Source organism: Staurois parvus, unplaced genomic scaffold (genome assembly GCF_062004578.1).
Source record: "Staurois parvus isolate SC_StPar_1 unplaced genomic scaffold, SC_StPar_1.0 ptg000283l, whole genome shotgun sequence".
Lineage (NCBI taxonomy): Eukaryota > Metazoa > Chordata > Amphibia > Anura > Ranidae > Staurois > Staurois parvus.
This window is the reverse complement of record NW_028318079.1, coordinates 1057240-1083720: the sequence shown is the minus strand read 5'-3', so window position 1 is coordinate 1083720 and position 26481 is coordinate 1057240. Positions and strand designations below refer to the sequence as shown.

General features: G+C 39.1%; 1 protein-coding gene across 15 annotated transcripts in view; it reads right to left on the bottom strand.

Moving 5' to 3' along the window:
• Positions 1–26481, bottom strand: part of CADPS (calcium dependent secretion activator) — a 610020-nt gene that overhangs the window by 223453 nt on the left and 360086 nt on the right. For all 15 annotated transcript variants that reach the window (XM_089682020.1, XM_089682023.1, XM_089682021.1 and 12 more), the window contains exons 10-11: positions 15339–15447; positions 13681–13893 (exon numbers count right to left, since the gene is read on the bottom strand). In XM_089682020.1, the coding sequence (XP_089538146.1) occupies positions 13681–13893; positions 15339–15447 (322 nt within the window). The remainder of the gene's footprint in view (positions 1–13680; positions 13894–15338; positions 15448–26481) is intronic.

Here is a 26481-nt window from a genome sequence, read left to right as displayed (position 1 = left end):
CCTTCAAAGTGGAACTGTGCCCAGGCTATGGACATTCTATAGTTAACATATTCCTAACAGGCAGCAAATACACTTTATAGCAATCCCTACCTGCAGGAAATGTGCAGCAAGTAATCCTCAATGTTTACAGCATAAAGCTCAATGTTTACAGCTTACTTTCAGTTTTATTTTAGCAGCTAAATGCATTCTACTCCCTCTTTCCAGCGGTGACTTGGAAGCCTGCCTGCGTTCATCTCTAATGCAAACACAGAACAGGTGCGCACAGGTAGAGGGGAGAACAGAGTGCTGAGACCTGACTTGAAAAAGTTAAAGTGCCCCCACTTCATTAAAAATCGTGTCAGCTTGCATATCTGTATGTTGATATGAAATCGCCTTACATTAATTACTTAAACAAACAAGTTTTGTTTTACATACAATTACCGATTTTCCACTTCTTTGTTTCTTGATGCCCTGGTGATGTAACCCTGGCCCCACATATATTTCTAGAGAAGGCTATATAACTAGGGCCTCCACCCTCAGATGATGTGCTCTATTATATGTCCCAATAGTCAGACCTAGAGTTCTAGGAAGTAAAGGGAGATGGATTACTCCATGGATTAATTAATGGATTAAAAAATAAGGTATGCAAGCAATAAAAAGCCTGCAATTATATACAATGTACACATATCTGTTTGTAGCCTGCCATGGCTAAACATTTGTAAAGGTTCCTTTGTTGTACTTTTTAAGAGTGAAGTTTGTTTTTAACTGGTTTTCGTTGGAACTTTGAGGAAGAATTGCTCCACAGTGCTTGCAACTACATAGGTGAATCTGGTCAGTGATCATTGAGGGCTTGATTTAAAGTTTATTTACTGTTTGTTAAGAATATGGTAATTTTTGAATGTCTATAGCCTTTTAATGTCCACAGCCTGGCCACAATTCTACTTTAAGGCCTCAATGAACCAGCCATTTGTTTATTGGGCTGCAGCTGCCAAGAGCTATGTGCAGGTAGCATATGGGGAAGCAGTAGTATACTGCTGCTCATCCTAATTTGACAGGTGTGCAGGAACAGATAAGAGGTACGAATGCAGACAGTGTGAATTCACATTCACTCACCAGCCCCTGCATGCCTGTCAAATTAGGACAAGCAACTGTGTTTGAACAGGCCCTCTGTCCCTGTAGAGCTGTGTAGGCTGCCTGCACACAGCCCCTTGCAGCTCCAGCCACATTAACAAATGGATGATTTACACAGTGCCTGTGTGAATGAAGCCTGAAAGCTCTACCTGTGTTCAAATGTCACTATAGGACACCTGGGTCTTCTCTTGCTTTTTAGACTTAAAGAAAATGATCATTGCTGGTCAAGACTGACAGGAGGGTTTTTGGAATTAGAAAATATGTCTTTGAGGTAAAAATCTTAAACCTTTTTATGTTAATAAAAAGTTAAGTTAAGTCATAAACTGTGTAGCAAAATTATAAACTGTGTAGCAAAATTATATCTGTAATTATTACATCTTTACATTTTATTGTTCATTTGTTGAACCAAAATATAGGGTTAATATGCCTTTAATGTTTTCCAACTTGCTGCTGCACGTTACAGGCTTTTGGGGCAACTCATCCATGCAACATACTGAAACAACCAATGAGTATTACAAAACAAAATAATCAAATGCAAATGCCTGGAGCTGTGCAAGATGATCTGGCTGCAAGCATTACACAATCCATGTGATGTACATTTGTAAAAAAAAAAAGAAAAACATAAAAACCGCAAAATGAGGTCTTAACTGACAATAGGTCTTGAAGAACGCAAAATACAAAAGAACAAAAAAAAACAAACAAAAGAAATATATAAATCAAACAAATCTGGATTAAGCAGCATCATGTGATGCTGAAATACAAGCCAATGAGAGAAGGCAATTATGCAAACATCACATGCATTTTAAATTCAGTATGGAAACTTACAATTCAAACCTAAATTTAGGAAAACATGAATAGTTTTTACTACAACTCTAAACATGAGAAAGATTTAAAAGAGAAAAAAGCACATTGCGTATGTCAGATAATCTGGTCAGATTATCTGAACTGTGCCATCTATAGGGAGCACTTACCCTTCGGTCCAGCTAGAAGTTAGCAGGGTAAGAAGAAACAAACCAGAACAACATAAAGACTTAGGAAAGCAGACAGGGGCCCCAGTTTAGCAAGTTAAAATGTAACTGTCGCCTACATGTCAAAGAGACAGTCACTTTGAGAGCTGACTAAATATTCAGTCAATTCTCCAGGAACTACTGGCATCACCGAAATCTTAAACATTCAGTTGAACTCTGGTGATGTCATATGCTCCTTGAGAAGAGATGGGCTGTGGTACTTAAAGCTGCAATGATGACACCTACTTCGGGCAACTGAGAAGCCAAAGTGTTCAAATCTGCCCTGGTCACTAGTTTCCAAGATGCATTATTTTGAATATTCAGCAGGCCCACAAAATGACTGCCTCCAATACATGCAGACAACGGAAACACTTTAAATACTAGGCAAAGAATGAAAAAGAAAACTTTCAGAAGTTTTTTTTTTGTATATTTTTTTTGTTTTTAAACAACATGAAAATATGTCTATGGTAAAAATGATTTATCTTGTGATAGAAGTGCCTGATCATTAAATATATGTAAAAAATGGCAGTAAAATTCAAAAGGTTCAAACATAAATGCAGAAAAAATCAACTTATAGAGCATTTTTTGATTTAACAAAAATAGAAATAGATTGGATTTTAAATGATATTTCTGGGTAGGTGTTTGATTGAATGTTCTACTGCGACAGACAGGACAGACAAAAGGTGCTTGTGGATAGGTGGTCACTTTTATATAGCTTATGTAATTCAATAGTTTGGTGTGTTTTCTCAATGACAGCCCGCATCATTGCAATACATGATTTTATAATGTTTTTTTTTACTCGGTACTGAGAAAGATAAAACACAAGACATAAAAACAAAAAACAAACAAGAAAAAAAAACATAGGGAAGGCACTGGACCTTTTCCCAGTTAGCCAAATAAAAGTGATTTGTGGAGTCACACAAATGAATGAATAGCAGGATCTAATTTCAAGTTTTCAACGCAAATAATGGAATCCGCCCTTAGTTTCAGAGCTGTGTTATCTCCCAAAATACATTTCTTGGTTAGGACACAAAGTCAGAATTTGCTAAATGATCTGCCATTTTGCATAAAAAATACCTAAAAGGTTAAAAAAAAAAAGCCCACGTGGACAGCTCTGAAAGGAAGAGTGAACAGTTTCATCTTCTGCAATATAACACATGTTGAAATGCTTAGGAACTGGATTCTAGGTGGAGTAAGCTCATCTATGGTTCTAAATTAGTCTAAACACAAACAAAATTCTGAATTTATTAAACAGCAAAAGGGAAATTTAAATAGCACTAATTTAACGGACAGGAACAACACTGCCTTACCTTTTTGAAAAAAAAAAGAAAGAATTAAAGCTTTTAAAATGCAATACTGGATTATGTACATGAAACCAGGGGTATATAACATTTGTAAAAACACTGACACTGACACAAAATCTTAAAAGGACAGTAATCTCTAACAATAAACTTCTCTCATATGCAAAAAAAATACCTGTTGATTTTGGCAGAACTATTGACAGCTGATAAATTCCTATGCTCTCTGCCCGTGTGCATTCTTATCATTTTAAATTGTTCCAGTTATCTCTGAGGGATAAATGACCCCCCCCCCCCAAAAAAAAAAACTATGTTATGATGTAGAGAGGAAGCAAGATTACATAGTTACATAGTTGGAAAGGTTGAATAAGGACTCCAGTCCATCCAGTTCAACCTGAGAGGTTGAGCTGGTTGGACTGAGGTTTCTTTAGCCCTGTCCTGTTGTCCTGATAGAGTTGGGTTAGCCAGCGTTGTCACCGTAGGGAGTAATTTGCCTTCAAATGTCACAGCTCCCCCCTTTTAATGACTCGCGGCACCTCTACCTCCCTTCCCCTTCCCTCAGGCCATGCCCCTCCCACCCCCCTCCTCCTTCTCCTCCCTACTCCATACTCTTTCTCTTACTTCATGTTTCTTTTCCACTTGCACTTCTTGTTCTTTTTTTCTCTTCCTATTCTCTTATTTATTCCTTTTTCTCCTATCCTTGGTAGCCACTCAAGGCAGTTGGGAAATGCAGCTAACCTGACCCTTGTGACTCTCCTACCACCTGAGTTCGTGAAGCCCCAAGGAATTGCCCCTTCATACCCTTGAGCGAACCCTTCACATTATAGGATGTCAGGTGGCACAAACAACCGCCCTACCTTATGCTCACCCACTGTAGCCCCCTTCAAAGCATTTTTTAAATTATTCTCTTGTTCCTACTTGGCTGTCTTTATTTATTTAAGATTGAACTTTTACATCTGTTCTTGTATTTGAGCCCTGTGGGCACACAGCCCCATTCAGTCTAGATCAAATTATATTGTGAGTATATTCTTTATTTTTTTGGTATACCTTGATGGCTACCAATGTATTTATTTGGTTTACATTTCATTTTGACCCTGTGTTTTGTATTACCTTTTTTTCTCAATAAACACATTTAACAAAGGAGCAAGGATCCATGCACACAAGCGTTTTTTTTAAGCTAAGAAAATACTGGAAAAAACACTGGCGTTTTTTAGTAGTGTTTTAGTAGCATTTAGAAGCATTTAGGAGCATTAGTGTTTTATTACAATTTGTACAGTACATGAAGAAAAAAAAAGGAAAAGCTAGAAAAAAGCTATTGGTAGTGTTTTAGCAGAAATTTGGCAAATTCCCCCAGACGACGTGCGTGTGCACGAAACGCGTAGGAGGAGCCAACAACGCCGTGACGTCACTCCGCCAGAGCATTGCGGAGCTCCGGCGGCCATCTTACACTCTGGACGGTCAGTCCACATTGTTTTTAACCTGCTCCTTTTTATAAGGATACTTGCATATGCCTCAATAAATGCTATACATTACTACACTATGGAGATGTCTCTGCTTTGACTCCCCCGGGGAGTATTAATTCGCAGCTACCCACCTAACCATCGGAGAGGGAGCTTTTACAATCTCCAGAGGGCAGTACCAAAGCTATCACCTGAGGGGAGCTCCAAACTACCTTGATGTTCCATTAACAGCATCCAGGACCACAGGAGGGAATATACCGGACTCCAGATAGTATCCAGATAGGCAGATGACATCAAGAAAAATATAACAAAACGCTCATTAAATTGTGCGTTCTGGTGAGTGTGCATTCTTATCGCACTTTATATCACAGCACCTTATTCATTGGAGGACAAAGTCACATGAGAGCACCTGAAGTCACTTCAAGTCACCTAATGAATTATCTATTTAATGATATATATACACCTAATGAACTGTCTATTTATGAGGTATATACATTTAATTTTCATATTGTGATTTTCCTCTAGCATTGCACTTTTGATTTATATAGTGTTTTAGTAGAGTTTAGGACCATTTAGCATTTTTTTTCTGCTGGAAAAGCTCAAAAAATGCTAATAACCTAAAGTAATGAGCATGAACACATAGGATAACACTATTTAGCTTCTAGGAGCAGAAAATATATGCTATTAACAGCTTCTTGGAGCTTAACAAAATGCTAGTGTGCATAGAGCCTAAAGCTGCTTTCGCTCTGCTCCGTTGCAGAGACACGGTAAAAAAACACATAAATGCATTTTTGCTGCATTTCTCACTTGTGAAAAAAGGACATGTGACTCCAAAAACGCAATCGTAGGTATAGAAAAGAAAGCTGTAAAAAAAGAAAACGAATGCAGCCACCTTATCTAGAGACTGGTAAGCTGCAATATATTAATTTTGTTTTAGGGGGGGTCTTAGGCATCCTTTGAGGGTAACACAAGGCACTTGGGGTTGTATATATATTATAAAAATTGGAGATGGACTTTATTGTTTTTAATAATGAATAGAGAGTGGTTGTTTTTGAAAAATACAAAACTTTTGTAAGATTTATTAAAAGCAGCATTCATACTAGCAAGAACTCTAGGATGCACCACTCATAAAGTTATTCATTAAGCAATTACTTGGGTTCATTTACTAAAGTACCATGTTCACTTTGCAAAGTGTATGCTCATTTTACAGTGAATGTTTGCGTAGCTTAATGAATGAAGTGAAGCTATGTTCACTTCAGGCATCTATTCATGAGCAAGGAAAATACTGTTTTTTTAAATTTCCCTTTCAAATGAATGAATAAAGAACACAGCTTTATCTGACTTAATAGGCCAAGTGAAAATACAATTTGCAAAAGTGAACATTTACTTTGCTAGGTGAACAGCCTCTACTCCTTTAGTTTATCAACCCTAATATAACTTCTGATACTATAGATACAACAAAAAGCCCCATCAGTGGGGTTGATTTAATAGGGCAGTTGAGAATGTTCCCTTAGCAAATACATACGTTTTGAATACCCGATCATGAGCAAGGGGCAGAAAACAAAGATTTGTGTTTTAACATTATTGGATAAGCAAAGTTAATACAGCTTTATCCTATTTATATAATTTAGTAAGCTTTTAATTTGCAATTTAACATGTTCTATTCCATTAGTACATTAACACCAGAATCTATATGATTAGAAGCACTCATTACAATGAAAAAGAGCCAAAATGCTAGGAGGAATTTAAAGCCCAATTCCATGGGTAATCCTCCCAGAAACCCCTTCCTCCATCGCTTGGAGGTCTCCCTTGTGTTTTTTTAATCAAAAAGTTTTTTAAGATGTCATCAGGCCCATCATGTGCAGGGTCATTCTCATTTCTGGGCTACTTATTCTGGTAGTGGGTAGTCCTCAATGATGCAGAGTGGTGCTGATGTTATGTCTACATTCACTGTATGTGAGGCAGGGCAGTGAAGTTGATGTATGAGGCCCTGCAATCACAGGATGTCTTCAGTCTTCCAGATTGGGTGACATTTATGAATATCTTACTGCAGCATTTCTTAAGTGTCTAATGTACCATACACTTGTGTCAAAAAGTATCCTGTTCTCTTTGTATTTCTTCCTTTGTGTGAAATTCCTGATGATCCTGCAAGTCCCCGTTTTCGTATTTCAAACTAACCATGCTAGGCATGAGAGCACATCCTTCACAGTGTGGTCAGTTTTTTGACTGTGCTGGGAGAACAGTCTGCCTGTCCTTCAATGATCAGACTTCTGCTGACACCATCCCCCCTGAACAGCCATCTGTATACTACTGGTTCTCTAACCTAACCTCTCCAACTCCCTTTTATTTCTATTGTAAACTGATTAGGTTGTTTTACAAGGTAAGGGTTCACATATACTTTAACCCTTTCCCCGCCAGGCCCGTACATGGAACGAACCTGACAGCGGGGGGTTTTATACATAATCCGGTGGCTGCAGCCTCCGGAATTGTGTCTAAACCTGATAGGCAGATTCCTGACCGATTGCTTCCACAGCCCCCAGTACCGGTGCCCTCCCCTTGTGTATGCACTTTTGCCATATATCCAGGCTCAGCTTGCCCATCTGCGAGCCAGGGAGCCCAAACGTCTGCTCTCCTCCAATTCTTTCTGTGACCCGGAAGGCGAGAGGAGATATGCAGTACATACATGTGTGCAAAAAAATGCAAAATCAGCTCTGGCAGCCAAAGGGTTAAACATTATTCAACCCAGTAGACTAAGGACATCTAATGGTGGAAAGCTATTATTGCAGGTGGAAGTACCAGTACACCTCCAGGAGGACCTTTAAAAAAAAAAAAGCCTGGTGATGGCCTTTAAAGTTTAACTGCAATCAAGATTAATCCAGGTGAAACGCGTCAGTAGGGGTGGGTACTGTAGCTGAAGTCTGCATGTTTACTAAGGGACATGGTAGATTTATTTGGAGCAAATTCCTGGGCTTATCATTACGGTAAATGAACGGAAAGAGATGTGCTCCTGGAGGGGCCAGAACCCAAAGCGAGGAGACAGCTGACAAGAGGAGATGCAGGAGACTTTTAAGTGGCGCTACCTTTCATATGCTGTCACCTGGAATAAAGTTGCTAAAAGTAAAAAGATTTTTCAATAATGACTCAGGTTTAGTAAGGAGTGAGAATGACATCGGGAAACTTCTTTGCTCCCACATCGCTCTGCTTGGCCATCGGGGGGGGGGGGGGGGGAGAGAAAATGCCAGCACTTTCATGTATGGATGAGCATGTGACTCATTCTCCTTCCCTTGTGTGACAGCACCCATGCCTCGTGACTGGCCTTGTGCTGTCATGGGTGCAGGGAAGCAGCTTATAGTCCTGTGTATGTTCCAACAAATTGGATTGCTTACACAAGGCTTTCTTTCTTTGGTTCCACTGGGCAACAGTAGAAGAAGATGAAAGAAAGAGCGCACAAACCTTGCGCATTACCTCAATAAATAGTGACCAATTTTATTATTAAGGAAATATACTCACAAAGTGATGGTATAACAGGCATAAGTAACCATAACCCAAACAGTGTTACAGGTAAATCCAAAAGGGGGGGGGGAATGAAGGCTAACGTGTTTCGAAGGGTGCTCCCTTCTTCATCAGAGCTGGGTTGAGCAGACACTCAGACACAGATATTCAGACACTCAGTGGCTGAATATCTCCTTACCATGGGAACTCTGCCATACTGAAGTCTCTATCTGCTCAACCCAGCTCTGATGAAGAAGGGAGCACCCTTTGAAATGCGTTAGCCTTCATCCCCCCCCCCCTTTTGGATTTACCTGTAACCCTGTTTGGATTATGGTTACTTATGTCTGTTTTACCATCACATTGTGAGTATATTTCCTTAATAATAAAATTAGTCACTATTTATTGAGGTAATGCGCAAGGTTTGTGCGCTCTTTCTTTCATCTTCTTCTACAGTTTTATCAAGCTTCCCCAGCTTCATGATAGAGCTGCACAACCTCTGATCACCAGCGGATAAACACGCTGCTTGTTACTAACGCCCGTTTGATCTGAGTCTTTCAGCGCAGGAGATAATGGATCTTTCCACTGGGCAACAGACCAGTGCTGTGGAAAGGAAAGGTAAGTATGTACTGTTGAAAAGTGAGAGTTAGGTGATGCTTTTACTTTCCCCAGCATGAGAAAAGATAGGAGTCATTATAAGTGGAAGTGTTCTTTAATGGACAATTATAAATAAAAGCTATAAAAGCACAAAACTAGCTATTATTATTATACTGGATTTATATAGCGCCGACAGTTTGCTCAGCGCTTTACATTATGGTATTAAGTACCTTTACTGGTAACATTCTTCCAGAACGGAGATCCCTTTTAAGTTAAAATCCCTTTGGCTAAGTCTAAATAAATATTAAGTGATCTATACTTTCTAACACCCATAAAACAAGGACGGTTGGGTGTTTGTAGTTAAAAAAAAGAAGCACTGTCACCTAGCGTGCCTAATTGGAAGTAAGGTCATAGGAGCAGCCAGTGTTCAGAGAGTAGGGCGTGAGAAGGAGAAGTCTATAGGCTGGTGTGTGGGCCTGCACATCACGGAGCTATGTTAACTCTCTGACAGCCAAATGTCACTAAACTAGTACCATTATAAGTACTAAACCTGTACAAAACCAGTTCTAAACCAGAAATTCTGACCAAAGACTTCTATTTAAATGTAAGGCTCCATACACACTAGCCTAAAAATGCTGCTGCTAAGGGCATTTAGCATTTTTTTATGCCTCTAGAAGCAAATAATGTTATCCTATATATCCATGCACAATTTGTAGTCTAGAGGCATTTTTTAAGCTTACTGTTTAGACATAAAAACATTTTTTTATCTGTTTAGTGTTTTTGGGAGCAATTTTCCGGCAGAAAAAACAAAAAGCTAAACACTCCTAAACGCTGCTAAGTGCTGGTGCCCAGCGTTTTTGTTTTCTTAAGAAAAAAGGAACCGTTCAGAGACAAAACAAAGAAAAAGCCTATAAACGCTAAAGTTCCTAAGCGCTGCTAAACACTGCCACAGAAACGCTAAATATGAGCGTTTTTTTATCCAGTGTTTTTCTGACATTTTTCCGAAGCCTCTAACGTGCATGGAGCCTACATAAACTATGAAAAACACAATAAAGAGACATGAGAGATTTCAAATGGACTTTAGAAATAGCATTGCACATCAATCATTAAAATGTAAGGGGATATTTTTCAACTTCTAAAGTAAGTCATCTTATAAACGTTTACAACATATACTGTATATATATATATATATATATATATATACATACACTAGCCGGCCACTTTATTAGGTACATCTTGCTAGTACCCGGCTGGACCCCCTTTTGCCTTCAGAACTGCTTCGTGGCATAGATTCAACAAGGTGTTGGAAACATTTCTCAGAGATTTTGGTTCATATTGGCATAAGTTACTGTTGCCTTGCTGTCATTTTGAACCAGTCTGCCCATTCTCCTCTGACCTCTGTTCCTCTATCATCTCTGCCCATTCCCCTCTGACATCAACAAGGCATTTTCATCCACACAACTGCCGTCACTGGATATTTTCTTTTTTTCAGACCATTCTCTGTAAACCCTAGAGATGGTTGTGCTTTAAAATACCAGAAGATCAGCAGTTTATGACATACCCAGATCAGTCCGTCTGGCACTGACAACCATGCCATGTTCAAAGTCACCTAAATTCCCTTTTTTCCCCATTCTGATGCTCGGTTTGAACTTCAGCAAGTCGTCTTCAGCGAGTCTAGATGCCTAAATGCATTGAGTTACTGCAATGTGATCGGCTGATTAGCAGTTTTTGGTCCCAAGCAATTGAACAGGTGTACCTAATAAAGTGGTCGGTGAGTGTACATAGTCCAAAGGGTAGGCACTGCACTATATGTGTGAGGTTCATGCCCAGGTTGCTCACCCAACAAGAAGTTCATACATATCCAAAACAAGTATAGATGCCTTCATGGGAGATAAATCAAAGCAACATGCTCTTATTGTCAACATTTCCATAGAGCGTATTCCATCAAGGTCTTGAGAAAGAAGGACTGAGCCCCATCTCCCCTGCAAGACTCGTTGAGTGCGTCCATATCGGTTTTGAATTTGTATATACAGTATGTACTGTACAGGCATTTTTCTGTACTTGCTGGGTCTCTAAAGGGATAATTATGTATGTATTGTAGAAATGTGATACTTTCTTTTTGTGTTGATATATGCTTTAACCATATAACATTGTGCACACCGCCCTTTTGGAAACCTTTGGCAGTCTAGCGCTTTATCAAAAAAAAAAATGAATGTCTTCTTAACAAGTAACACATTTATCCATTTCTGCTTATTTAGAGGTAAACAGAGGTGTATTTTTCTGCTTTACCTGCAAAAAGCAAGAGTTTAAAGCAGTGTGTGTGGTAAACTCCATTGTCAGGGGTGCCAGTGTGAAAACGTCTACTTAACATGTCTTCAAATTTGGGAACAACCGACTTTTGAACTTGATAACAATGTGCTGTGATACGGGAGAGACAAACCACCTGGGCTTCACACTTTCTTCCCTCGCTCCTGCGGCACTTTGTGGCAGTAATCTACTGTGAGAATAACGCGGCAAGGCAGTCTGCAGCATGGAACTATCAATACAGCATGTCATTAGAACAATTACATGAAAACCAAATTAGTTTTAATGAAGAGCTTATGGGGCCACCTCTGATTATCTTGTAAATCCAGTATTGCACTTTAAGAGGAACATAGTATACGTTCACATATCATTTTACTTTTGCTAGTGTTAAAATTAAATAAAATCAAATGTTTCTTATGTTGTTGTCTGCAAAAACAAACCAAATTATAGTCATAAATTCATAAAGCTACGTATGCTCATTATGGGCAGTGTAATATATAGCCCCTTCACTGTTAATTTGCCAATGGGGGCCTGTGAACACACGCCTAGTGAATGCACGTGTAGGCGTCAGAAAGTGGAGCCAGACAAACTTCCTGATGTCTGATGTACAAAGGAAAATGGCTTAATATACAAAGGCTTTAAAATGAAGATGAACTACAGAGTCTGGATATTATATCTGCTGTCCCTGTAGAACAGCTAACTCAGTTGAATCCTCCCACCAAGGAAGGCACTGAATTCTGCTGCTGAAAGAGCTTTGGCATCCAGCGCCTTTGTGTACATAGCCTAGTTCCTTTGATTTGAATAACAGGAGCTTAAAACCTGCATGGAGGTCAGTCATGCATTGCACAGCCATATGTGCTCATAATTAGAAACCCTGAAATTATGTTACTATTTTAATTTGATTAATATGTTGCCTATTTTTGTCTATCACTTAAAACATGCCTTGCTAAGGTACATTTATTTTTAAAGAAAACCTCTCACCTGAAAATGATTCAAAAAATTAACTCCCTAGCCATGGATGCATAGCCAGGGCCTACATAGCCATAAATTACTATTAGCACCCCTGACTGCAGCTGTGATCCTTGCTACAACCCCACAAAACATCCGTGCACTTCTGATAATAAAGCACACTTTCCCTGGACTCCGCTATGCAGTGCACAATACCTGAGCAGCAAATCATATGCACATTTACTGTCACATTGATGACAGATGGGGTGTGCCTAACAGTATGCAAAAACTGATTTACAAAAAAGTGAGTATTTGCATAGATCTTATTTATATGTTTTCAAATTGTTGTCTTATATCTGTTTTTATGTATATATTATATACATGTAAATATTATATATAATATTTTTTTTTTAATAAGCATTTAATAAATCATAAAGGAATCCCAGAGCTGTATGGGTTAGCTAAAGAGCACAGCAGAACTGCCTGCTTTGAAGTATAATTTGCCTGAATTAAATTTTGGACTGAGCTGTCTGATAAGGGAAGAGTCAGTGAGATGAGTTATCGCTGATGAGTCATTTAAAATGTTACTAAACCCACAACAGAAAAAACAGTGTGTATATGCAGTAAAACATGCTTGTTATACTCACTGTGGAACCCTCTGCATTGTGTAAAAAGGATGTATGAACCTGTCTTCTCTAATCCTTCTCTTTTTCTACAGTCTCCAATCTATCTACTGATAAAACAAAGCCTTGGGGAAAGCTGCACATGCTCAGTTTGGTGTGTATTGCTTGAGAGGGCTTTTTTTTTTCCCTGGGAGGGTGCAAGTGATCAGCACTGTCCAGACAGAAGGTCAGGGGTCATGCAACCTCATATGACAATCAGAGGAGAAAGAAAACTCCTACTACAAGTATTAACCAGTGCTCTTCTGGACACTGATAGACGTCACAAGACTACTATATACTGCTGATGAGAAAAGGTATTTAGCAGTTTATATTAGCTAAAATAGTTGCATTTCCATGTTTTGTGTACTGTGGATAGTAGATATAGTGAATGCAGGGTCCTGGGTTTAGTAACACTTTAAGCGATGTACACAGCAGATATCTTTCATGAACAGAGCCTTTAGAAAGTTAAAAGGGGCATACAACTCCACCTGATGGCTGAGAGCTAGAAAGCAAAACAGTATTATGCTGCATTGCTTTCTACTTAGTTATTAGGTATATAAATATGCTATGTTCTGACAGTTTTTGTTTTAACTGACCTACCATCATAAAAAAGTAATGCATTACTGACCTCCAGGGTATAGATAAATTCTGCCCGAATTGTCAGATCTTAACAGAAGTTTTTGATTATTGTCAACATGTCTCCAGTGAGGTATAATAGGAGCATGCTATATATACTTAAGTTACATAAATATATATATAGTGCTCACAAGAATACCCCAGTTCCTAGGCGTGTAGAATTACTTACAGAATTGAGATATAGGTGCATCAAGCTGTGGTACATTTCCTCCTTTTGCGTTAAGTTTTTGAACCTGAGTCGGCGGGACAGGTTTGTGTGACTGGCCAGTGGCTCGATACATTGCTTGGACCCACAAAATTCTGTCTTGCTCATCATCACTTGCGAAGATCACTGTATCACCTTCCTTAACTGCATTGAAGAATGAGCGGCCTCCTTCCAAGCCTGTCAAAATATTCATTAAGGTTACTAAAAGGTTTTCTATTGCACAAGAGAGATTGGTTTCATAAATTGTGGGTTTTACTAAAGTGCGAGCCTGCTCAAAAATAGAATAGAAGGTGAAAACATTACACACCAGCCACTATACAGAGTGGTAAAGATACGGCTTCAGTCTGAACTCCTCCTGGCTATGCTCCTCTGACATGTTTCGCCCCCCCTACAGTTCTTAACCTCTTCACGCAAATGTACGGCCTCCCGACGTCTGGGCCTAGACGCCGAGTGGCTGCACATTTGCGTTCTATTAAAAAAGAACATATGTGCTGAGAGCGCGAGCCATGCGAGCTCCCAGCACACATGTCCCGTACTGATGGAAAGGTCCCGATCTCCTCTTTCAATTGGGACCTTTCCCGATCATGTGACCGCCGTCACAGAGTGTCATGGAGGTCACATGACCCTAAACCCCTCCCCGCTTCCCGGCTTCTGAAACCCTTAAAGGGCCAGGAGGCGCTGGCGTGAATGGGTTCATCTTAGAGATTATACAGCGGCTGAGCACCGGTGTGTGACGTTTCCATCATCTCTCTTCTGATCTGTTTCAGCTAGCCTGGATGAGCTTGTTTGACTGTTGGTACCAGATCTGTGCTTTGTACTGCAGTGGGAAGTTTTGCAGTGCTTTGAGCAGTGCTCCAAGTTTTTGTATGTAAAAAAAATGTTGGACAACTGTTATCTTTTTAGGATCCACAATCTGTGTAAGGATTAGAAGGTCTGTACATCTGCTGTGGCCACTACAAGGGGTTCCCACTCTCCTTGTTGCATTTGGTTTATGTTATACTATCAAGACTGCAACAGGAGACAGGACAAAGATACTGTGAGGTTGATGTACTAAAACCGGAGAGTTCAAAATCTGGTGCAGCTCTGCATAGAAACCAGTCAGTTTCCAGGATTTGTTGTCAAATCTTAACAAAACAAGCTGAAGTTAGGAGCTGAATGGCTACCATATACAACTGCACCAGATTTTGCACTCTCCAGTTTTAGTAAATCAACCCTTGAAAATGTATTATAATTGCAAGAGCATTTGTTGAAGTCAATAGCCTAACCCCACCAAAAGGTGACTTTTTTTTCACCCCATTGTTTAATAAGCAAAAAATCAGAAATAACATTATGACTTTTCAGGCAGACTGTTCAGTGACTAAACTGGAAATCCAACTTCCACTTACTTTAGCTTAGGATCTCTGACAGGTTATCACTGCTTTCTTTGTCTCCAATAAAGAAATTTCTCATTACTTCCTGCCCCACATATACAACAGGAAGCGAACAGAAACCTTTCCAAATTTAACAAATTCAACCTTTAACCATTGTCACTGAAAAAGTTATAATGTTGATAATAAAAGAAAGAAAATATATAATAAACAATTAACATTATCTTTAAAATAATGCACCACTCATTTACCTACCTGGCTGTGGATCTGTATAATCCACTGTGTAGCCATCAAGTTGTAGAAGTTCCTGTGGTTCTGCTTTTTTCTCTCTGTAACTGCACATAGCGAATGTGTACTGGCTTACCTGAAAATTACAGAGAACATGCGTATTATTAATGCACATGTGTTTCTCACTTGTAAATCTCAAATTGAAATAATTGTCATTCAAGTAAGTAACAATATTTTGAGTATCTAGAACCAAATTAACCACTTCCACAAATGTACCACTCCTTCCACCAATCCATCAACAAGTTGTCCTATGTGTGAACAAATTTAGCACTCAAAGAAGTGCAACATCTCTGGAGGCAGAACCCAGCCTTTATAGGAAATGAGTACCCTCTACAATGATGTTTTTCAAATCCTAACCATACATACGATAATGGTCTAAATAATATTGCAATAATTCCAAACCAAAACTATGTGGAATCGATGAGTGTAGAACAGACACAACACAGTTAACCAATTTCATATTTGTATGCTATTTTAATCCTCCTATTTTCTTTATGATACATCTAGTGTCTCTTAAATAATAGAAAAAAAACATTTGTTCCAAGGGTTACAACAATCTACCAATCCAGTCACTCATTCCTTCACTTAACAGTTCCATACGTGCCACAATTGGGCATACCATAACACAGTCGGTACTTTTGTGAACTTTGAGCAAATGGTGAAAGACTGGATTGACTGGACGATCAGATTTGACAGTCTACATTTCGTATCTGTCAAGGACCCCCCAGGGAACTAGCCCAGTAGATAAAGTAATTCAAATCTTTATTATATATTTCCTTTGGATGCAAACTACAGCTCTGGAACATGTTCCTATAATTCAATTTTCTCATGGCCTTCTCAAAGTATTTTTCATTGTTCGAAATTATTACTACTCCTCCTTTATTCATCATCTTTATCATTATCTTTGGATTACTTCTTAACCTCTCTAGGGCCTTCCTATCATTCCTAGATAACATCATTTCTAATGGAAAATTCCTTTTCTTTTTTCTGTGCCAAATTCAAAAGTTCTCTCTCAACATGTTTCTGCAAATCATCCAAAGCTTTCCCGTTTTTTGTACCAAATAAAAACCTGACCTCTACTTTGTCTTAATTCTAAATTTCGGAGTTCTAGGGATTAGTTGTATCTCTAAAGCAGAGGTTTCTTGCAAACATGTCAAATTCTATATGTCAGGAGTCTCCATGCTTAAATATATTCTATCTGTATCACCTCTAAATTTTGAACTCTTTTGTATCAAACATATCAGTGTGCACAGAAACATACATGATATTCATATCATGCCAACCTTCATCCATAGGTTCTGTGGATAAAGGAGAATGAATATTTCCTCTCACTTTGGAGATACTGTATTTACTTTCTATTGTGTCTCCAGGCAAAAAGTAATGTGAAATCTCTCCAATGTTACACAGGTATAATGACTAGAAACGAAAACATGAAAAAATAAAAAGACTTGTGAGAGGTGGGGTCACCTCAGTGAATTAATTATAGGTTAATATTAAAAATAGCTTTTATTGAGACAATAGAGTACATGCTAAATATCTAAATATCTATAAAGCTTTTTAATTTATTATTATACAGGATTTATACAGCACCAACAGTTTTGCAGTGCTTTACAATATAAGGGCAGACAGTACAATTACAATACAAATTAATATAGGAGGGCCTTGCTCATCAGAACATACAATCTAAGAGTCATATGTTTTGGGGATGTGGTCTATTTATCTCCAAGTGGGCCTTTATACATTTTTTTTGATTGTGACACAGATGTAAAACAAACATTTTTTTTTTACTATTCCCTACTTGAAAAAGTTATTTTAGCTTTATATACACTTCAACTGTGTGTACCTATGACCTAGCCCTCTGTGTTTCAGTAACGTGCAGTAAAACGCATTTTACCTTGCTTTGCCGCAATACACGGGAATGCAGGCACTTTGAGTAGTATATTTTGGTGAAATTAATTTGGGATGGAACCATGAGTTTGGTAGCTGCCAATAGACCACAAAGCATTACAAAGCACATGCCACCTGCTGCAGGTCTAGCTTTTTGTCTTGTGGATTGCTATCATTGTGATTATAGACCCTTTAACAGGCATTGATGCTTCATAAAGTGTTCAGACACATGATACAAAGAACTAGGGCCATTTAAGACAAAGGCTAACCTGGGTGCATGCATTAAAGTGTGCGTAAAGGGCTTGAGTAAATGGGTCCTTAGTCTCTTTCTAACAGGAACACGAATTGAGAGAAAACCCCTGGCTGTCACCAAAACTAGTGTCCACACAAGATATCACCACTATTCCTGTTTTGGGGAAAACTCAAAATTGTAATTTTTTTATTTTACTTCTACTTTTGGGGATAATAGTAAACAGGACTAATAGAGAGGGTGAATCTTCCTAGGGGGGGGCACAGGCAGCAATAAAAGACCCGAGAGGTGTTCTAATCCCTCTCCAATGTATCCAAAATTAAAAAATAAAATGTATCCAATTTTATAAAAGCAGAAGCAGAGCACATCTTCAGTTAGGCTGGGTTTTTAAGGGTGATATAGAAATAAAAAAGACAATTTTAAACAAAGTACAATGCTTTAACTGCAGGAACCCAAGCAAAGAGAAATCATCTTTTGGTGATCTGACTTCAATTAACTTGAATCTGATTGGCTCATGAGGATTACAGCACTCAGCATATCAACACACATTTGTGCCCAGTTTTATTATAAAACTGGCTTCTGTAAGGCAGTCTAACAAGTACCAAATCCAATTACTGTGTTGCTTGGGATACACCTTCCCTGGCTGTGCCAAATCCTCCTTCATTTATGTCTCACACACACTTCCTCCCAGACACTGCAGCTCACAGTGGGAGGGTTTCAGCAACAGAGGCACTGCAGTCAATCCATAAAGCAGTGGGCAGGACTTGGCTGTGGCAAGATGCTGATTGACAAAATACAAGCGTGTAAATCACAATAATAAGGCTGATAGCCCTCCCCTGCAACATTTTGTCATCCCACTATAGTGTAGATAGGCACAGCCTACCTGAGAGTGGCAACTCTGCTCTGAAATCAGAAGCAGTGCACAAACATTACCATCCCAACACAGGAAACTACATCAAGAGTTTACTGACAGGATCAACATGTATTTGTGGTACTTTGTGGCACATTTGTGGCACCTACAGTCAGGTCCATAAATATTGGGACATCGACACAATTCTAACATTTTTGGCTCTATGCACCACCACAATGGATTTGAAATGAAACAAACAAGATGTGCTTTAACTGCAGACTGTCAGCTTTAATTTGAGGGTATTTACATCCAAATCAGGTGAACAGTGTAGGAATTACAACAGTTTGCATATGTGCCTCCAACTTCTTAAGGGACCAAAAGTAATGGGACAATTGGCTTCTCAGCTGTTCCATAGCCAGGTGTGTGTTATTCCCTCTTTATCCCAATTACAATGAGCAGATAAAAGGTCCAGAGTTCATTTCAAGTGTGCTATTTGCATTTGGAATCTGTTGCTGTCAACTCTGAAGATGAGATCCAAAGAGCTGTCATTATCAGTGAAGCAAGCCATCATTAGTCTGAAAAAACAAAACAAACCCATCAGAGAGATAGCAAAAACATTAGGCGTGGCCAAAACAACTGTTTGGAACATTCTTAAAAAGAAGGAACGCACCGGTGAGCTCAGCAACACCAAAAGACCCGGAAGACCACGGAAAACAACTGTGGTGGATGACCAAAGAATTCTTTCCCTGGTGAAGAAAACACCCTTCACAACAGTTGGCCAGATCAAGAACACTCTCCAGGAGGTAGGTGTATGTGTGTCAAAGTCAACAATCAAGAGAAGACTTCACCAGAGTGAATACAGAGGGTTCACCACAAGATGTAAACCATTGGTGAGCCTCAAAAACAGGAAGGCCAGATTAGAGTTTGCCAAACAACATCCAAAAAAACCTTTGCAGTTCTGGAACAACATCCTATGGACAGATGAGACCAAGATCAACTTGTACCAGAGTGATGGGAAGAGAAGAGTATAGAGAAGGAAAGCAACTGCTCATGATCCTAAGCATACCACCTCATCAGTGAAGCATGGTGGTGGTAGTGTCATGGCGTGGGCATGTATAACTGCCAATGGAACTGGTTCTCTTGTATTTATTGATGATGTGACTGCTGACAAAAGCAGCAGGATGAATTCTGAAGTGTTTCGGGCAATATTATCTGCTCATATTCAGCCAAATGCTTCACAGTGCAGATGGACAATGACCCAAAGCATACTGCAAAAGCAACCAAAGAGTTTTTTAAGGGAAAGAAGTGGAATGTTATGCAATGGCCAAGTCAATCACCTGACCTGAATCCGATTGAGCATGCATTTCACTTGCTGAAGACAAAACTTAAGGGAAAATGCCCCAAGAACAAGCGGGAACTGAAGACAGTTGCAGTAGAGGCCTGGCAGAGCATCACCAGGGATGAAACCCAGCGTCTGGTGATGTCTATGCGTTCCAGACTTCAGGCTGTAATTGACTGCAAAGGATTTGCAACCAAGTATTAAAAAGTGAAAGTTTGATTTATGATTATTATTCTGTCCCATTACTTTTGGTCCCTTAACAAGTGGGAGGCACATATGCAAACTGTTGTAATTCCTACACCGTTCACCTGATTTGGATGTAAATACCCTCAAATTAAAGCTGACAGTCTGCAGTTAAAGCACATCTTGTTTGTTTCATTTCAAATCCATTGTGGTGGTGTATAGAGCCAAAAATGTTAGAATTGTGTCGATGTCCCAATATTTATGGACCTGACTGTATAAAAGTGTTTGCTCATATATTCTTATGGGAGGCTGCAGTTGTACTTAAACAAGTCAAATGTGCTTTAAAGTGTATGAGGTGTGTCAATTTAATTCCTGTAATGGACTGCAAAAAAACCCAAATGTTTGCTTACCTATACACTAGCAGCTGTGGTCACCTGCAAAGTAGTCCCCTTGTGAAGAGACGCAGTTTTATAGATGACTGTGCCACTGCCAGAAACATTCCTGGAATTTGTTTTCCAGGAACACCGTGCAGTATTTTTGTTGCGGCACACTGGATGTCCAGAATGTCACCAAATCTGTGTCCTTTTAAGGCATTTTTAACTTTGGAAACAGCCAAAAATGGCAGGGTGCTAAGTCGGGGAATAAAGTGGTTGGTCAAGTTTCGGAAAAGATTTCTGGGCCAAGAACTTGCAAAAACTTAACACGTAATGAGCAGGAGCATTGTCGTGGTGGACAATTCACTAGTCAGGTCAGAATTCCAGTCCTTTCAGATTCCTATAACCTGTTCATTTTCCACATATGCATCCATTGTTTGAGTTTTTGGCTGCCCATGTCTTGCATCATCGTGGACATCTTCCTGCAACTCCTTAAACAGCCTGAGCTATTTGAAAACACTTGACTTCTTCATGGAATGTTCACCATAAGCCTATTGTAACAGAACTAAAGTGTCACTTGCACTTCTGGTCAAGATTCCTGTCACCTATTTTCTGCCAACAGTGCAAAGCACACACGTGTTAGGGCTCATGTACACTGCAGCTGCTAAATTGACGTTCAGGAGCTGTGGAGCGTTTTTTTTCAGCAGCCCCTGAACTCTCCTTTATGTTTCCCTATGTGTCCATGTACACATAGTCGTTTTCAGTTGTTTACAGGCAGTTGTGTTTACAGTTTTTTTTTTAACTCACCAAAATTGCCTTAAGTAGATTTTACCAGCGTTTCAAATGACAAACGCTTGTAAATGTGGTTAACCATGTTTACAAGCGTTTACAAGCATTTCAAAATGAAATAAAAACAAGAAGCGCACCAGCCTTGCGCATTACCTCAATAACCAAAGTTTATTACTTGTAAAAAACATACTCACAAACAGCGAATAAAATCAGGCATGTAAGTCCTCTCAGGGACTTGAAGATAACATGAGTCCCATCAGGGGAATGGATGTTCAGTACAGCTGACGCGTTTCGAAGGGGGTCCCTTCTTCCTCAGAGCTAGCTCTGAGGAAGAAGGGACCCCCTTCGAAACGCGTCAGCTGTACTGAACATCCATTCCCCTGATGGGACTCATGTTATCTTCAAGTCCCTGAGAGGACTTACATGCCTGATTTTATTCGCTGTTTGTGAGTATGTTTTTTACAAGTAATAAACTTTGGTTATTGAGGTAATGCGCAAGGCTGGTGCGCTTCTTGTTTTTATTTCATTTTGCAGTGCTGATTGGGCTTCCCCAGCCTTGGTTTGGAGCTGCACAGCCCTTTATGCAGTGGTGATCGTTTTCCCTAGGCCTGGTTCCATCTTGTGCCACCTGTCTGAGTCCTGGAGCGCAGGAGAATTCTTTTTCAAGTTTACAAGCATTTGTTTAGACACTTTTTTTGACAGGTCCGTATCCAGATGCTGTCCAGAGCCTTTTTTCTTCATAAAAATGCCTGCAAAGCGTTTTCCATGTATTCAACTGGACCCGGTACACCAGCGCAGTCAGTTCCAGGTTTTGCGTGAAGGAAAAAATGGTAGAACGTGCCGCATTATGCTCATGATGGGATCCATAGTGAATACCACCAGAAAAGACAGGTCATCTCAACACATACTGCTCTCTCTGCTTCTGCTCTCTCTATTTCTCTCAAAATGTCTGAAATAGTTAATTATGTACTATTTAACAGTGCATTCTGGGGATTTGGGAAAGTTTCCTGAGGTTATCTTTTAAAAATGCTTCAAAACACAAATGCGCATAAACGCGGTATGCAAACGCGACTAAACTGACGTTTTTTAACCTACGTTTTCTAGCAGTCAGTTTCTAGTGGTCAGAAGAGTTTTCCAAATGCCCCGTGTGCATGAGCCCTTATTTCTTCTACTACTCTGTAAATTCTGAGTCCACTGGTCTGCAACCCAGGAGAGTGCAAGTTAAAACATGTCAGATTAGTGAGATCAGCTGTGTGACTCACCACCATAGTTCTACACAGCGGGCATTCTGGGAATGAAAATGCCACATCTAGTAGGTAAAACCAATAGTCACATTATTAAATTTGGTTAAAGAATAGTTGTCGAGAACCCCTTTCATGTTTTGGTTGCTGTCTGTGTCGCTGCTATATAGATTCACCAATGAACAAGGCCGGAAGTGACGAAACACATCAGTTATTGGCTGAGCGAGAACTGGAAGTGACGTGCTTTGGAACCGGAAGTGAGGCATGACTGTCCGAAAGCGGGGACCGGCAGTGGTGAGAGAGTTGTGCGGTTTTCCCTCTCTGACATAACCATCACATGAGGATATATATATCTTTGGGCTTGTTTTATACCATGTTTTTGTAAGTGAGTTTCTCTGGGCAGAGACTAAATGGTTTTAAATGGTACTGCACCATGTCGGGTCTCTATTTCTTTTCTTTTATGTGATATGGAGATTCATTATCAGAGGCAATCATTTTGAAGTGTTGGAACCATTCTGAGGAGGAATCGATATATGATGTGAAAGAACATCTTTCTGTGGAAGAATATATATTTAAACAAAAGCATATTTGCCAACCATGAGAGTGGGAGGCAAATAAAATTTGGTGAGTGCACACCTGAAGGGGGAGCACAGCACTTTTGGAGATATTTTGACAATCACGTGGTGATTTTTCTTGGGCAATTCAATTCACATGGTGATTGCAAAATAACTTTTTTATGGACTTTTTGTTGATTATCATTTTATTATTTACAGAGCGCTGCACATATATTTTGTTATATGATTTGTTTATTTTAATTTTTCACAGTGGAAAGTAGTGGCTTAATATTTGTGTTGTATTACATATATGAATCTTTAGAGCGCAGTTTGTATTCAGAAAGGTCACTCTCCTCTTTTGACCTGGAGATATATGGTGTTTTATGTAGATTCACCATTTCAGTTCAACCAGCTGACAGAAAGTGATGGGAAACCAAAACATTTTAGTGTTCACTAGAACAAAATGTGCAAGTAAATCTTCCAATGGGGATACATGTTCAGGAGACAACTGTCAGAGAGCATTACCCTTCCCTTCTTAGCAATTTCTTCTTACTTCATGTTTAGTGTCTGTAACAGGAAATGAAATGAAATATCCCCAATGGGACACCGACATCAAAAATATAAGGAGGGGGGGGGTCTAACCCTTCACAGACTTTATAAAAAAGAAAAGTGTGGCTATGCGTACATTATAAATTCTTTAAAGACCCTTTATCCAGAAAGTTGCAGGTTTCAGAATCTGTTCTACCAGCAAACACAGATCTATCATAGCAAACTTTCAAAGTCAATTTTTTATCTGTCTTGGAAACCCACCAAGACATTTTTTTTCCTTGATGGCAGTATGAATTCAACTGAAGTGATGAAAAATACTGTGCTATGCAAAAAACAGGTGCTGCTTTGCAAGTATAAATAAAACTGGTATATTTTTTTTATTTTGGTCGCATACAGGCTTCTTTTAAAGTGCATGCTCTCTCACCCTAACAGATGCAAGTTTCTTATGTGTTAATACGAATCAGAGTATCTCGCATTGCACAAAAACATATTTTTTATTCATACATGCAAAGTAACACATGGTTTTGCAAAGTAAAGTACCACTGATTTATATTAACACTTAGATTGCTTGCATCTCTAAATGTAAAATAAAGTTCCATAGGAAATCACGCTGATATATCCAAATTGCAGTAGTTTGACATAATCAAGATCCATATGAGAAAACTAAACTTCAAGTAGATATGTCATGAAAGAAATACAAGGACTGACTCCATGGTTGCTCTTCCAAAGTTTCAATCCAAATAAAAAAAGGATGCAGATCAGGAGTTCTGACTTGAATATGATTTTATTTGTTTGGTGCTTGAACTTGGTCAGAAACTCTAACAGTACTGAAGCCACAGACAGATGGGCAGCTAGCATTCTGGGAAATTGACCAGGCCATGTACTTATTTTCTTAACCTCCCTAACAGTCTGATTATGTCCATATTTCTGTGCTGAAAGCGGTACTTTTTTTGCATGGAAATATGTATTTTTTTTATTGTAGGCCTGTAATTTTTAGGAATAACTCACTGAAATCTGTCTGAACAAGAGTCTAGTAAACATCCCGGGTAGGCTAAAACTTGAAACACGAAATCATAAATTATAATTTAATAAATAATCATAAAAAAATAATAATATAATAATAATAAATTTAATTCAATAATATAATCAAACCAAAAACACTGAAATTTGAAATAGAGCACCATGTTTGCATATCACTGAGCAAAGTCGCAGAATCGTTTTCAGTGTCTGATGACGAATTTCCCCACGAATCATTATCACTCAATTCTGCAAGTGGTTCTGATTTACTATCGCTGTTCTCTAGCTGGTCTAAAACCACTTTTGACCTAAAGGGACGCTTTTTGGACGCCATGGTCTTTTCTAAGTTTCCAGGCAGAAAGAATAGTCAAAATGCAGGCAGCGCACAGGACAAACCACTCGGGACAAAATGTATGTGAAATAGTTTGATACAGTGATGTTTTACTATGTCATATTCATTTATTAGAAAATGACAGTTTTTAAAATTTTAAAATTTGCTGCCGGTTCCGGCCCCCGTATGTCCCGGCGCTCGCAGGGACCGGAACACGGAAGCCAGATGCCGGCATCGGCCGGAGGAGATGGCCGGGGATGCTGCAGGGGGCGCATCGCAGGAGCGAAGGACAAGGTAAGCGCTGCAAGGAATCCCTGGGCAACGCCGCATGGTAAAACCGAGTGTAGCTCGGGGTTACCGCTCTTGGTACTGAAACTTTACCCCGAGCTACACTCCGGAATACCGCCAGGGAGGTTAAAATTGATCCAAACTCAAAAATAAAGACTTGTGATGTTATAAGCATCATTCAGAAATTAGATTTGTCTATGGGGCACACTGAAAAAATGTACGTTTTGTCTTGAATTTGCCCTAAACAAAACGTGAACCTCCTGTGCCTAGTGACTTCTGTTCTGAAGCAATATAGCTATATATCATTTGAGGCACTGCTGCCTCTGATTGCTAGTCTCAAGTTGTTTGAAGTCAGATTTGGTGATGTCCCTGTTCTGCTTACTGTTCCCCTTGCTGAAAGGGAAGCTGTACGTAAGGACCTGCAGTGCAAAAATCTCCCTGCTTCTGCTTTATTCATTCTGTGGATCTGTGCTTCCTCCAACTCTCCAACTGTTTCTTGAATATTTTCTACCAGATATTAGATCATTAATCATCAGGCAAGCAACTCTAAAGTAAGGGAGCAAAGTTGGGTGCCTCTTCACAGTGTGGAATATGCCATGATAAGGCAGTAAAGATCAGTGGGGAAAAGATCAGCTGTATCAGGCCTACAGGCAATACTGAAGACTTCTGGGGGCAACTTCCTATTCAGAGAAAAGTAACAAGTGAAAAAGTTATATCACTTTTGGACTGAATGTTGCTCTTTATTAAGTGTTATCTACCATTCACCATTTATCTGTTTTTCTGTATATATTCAGTAGACTGCTTATTTTTTTTATTACGCACTTTTTGTGAATATCTAGCCCAGTTGAACATTTACTTGATTCATCACATATTTATTTTATTGGGGGGCTGACTGCTGAGCTGGGCATTTGTTTTACAATCATTTAATACTGTTTTTGTTGGCTTTCACACTTTATGCTTCAACTCAGCTGGGTGTTTATTACAGCTTGGCCAGGTGTTTACTGCTATTGTGATCATGTTTTATTTCTGCTATACGTTTCACATATTTTACTGTTCTTGGTTTTTTTTTACACTTTATTCTTCAGCTCAGCCGGGTGTTTATTATAGGTTGGCCAGGTGCTTATTGCTACTTGATTATGGTTTATTTTTGATATATGTTTCACATCTCATTTGGATTTAGTGACTCAACTGTTTTTTTTTAGTTACTATTGACTTTGTTTGTTTCACAGATTTATTCAATTACACATTGGGTTTGATGCTCAGGAGGGTGTTTATTTATTAGTTTATTTTTTTGTGTCACTAGGGGGCAGCACTATTCCTGTGGAATTTTATTGATGTGGGAACACATTTAGGTGCATGTAGCAGCTGATCACCTATTTGTGGCGCTGTCAGAAACTGAAGGTATCAGTTTCTGTTACTGCAGTTGATTGAAAAAGAAATGAACATAAAGGGTACTTC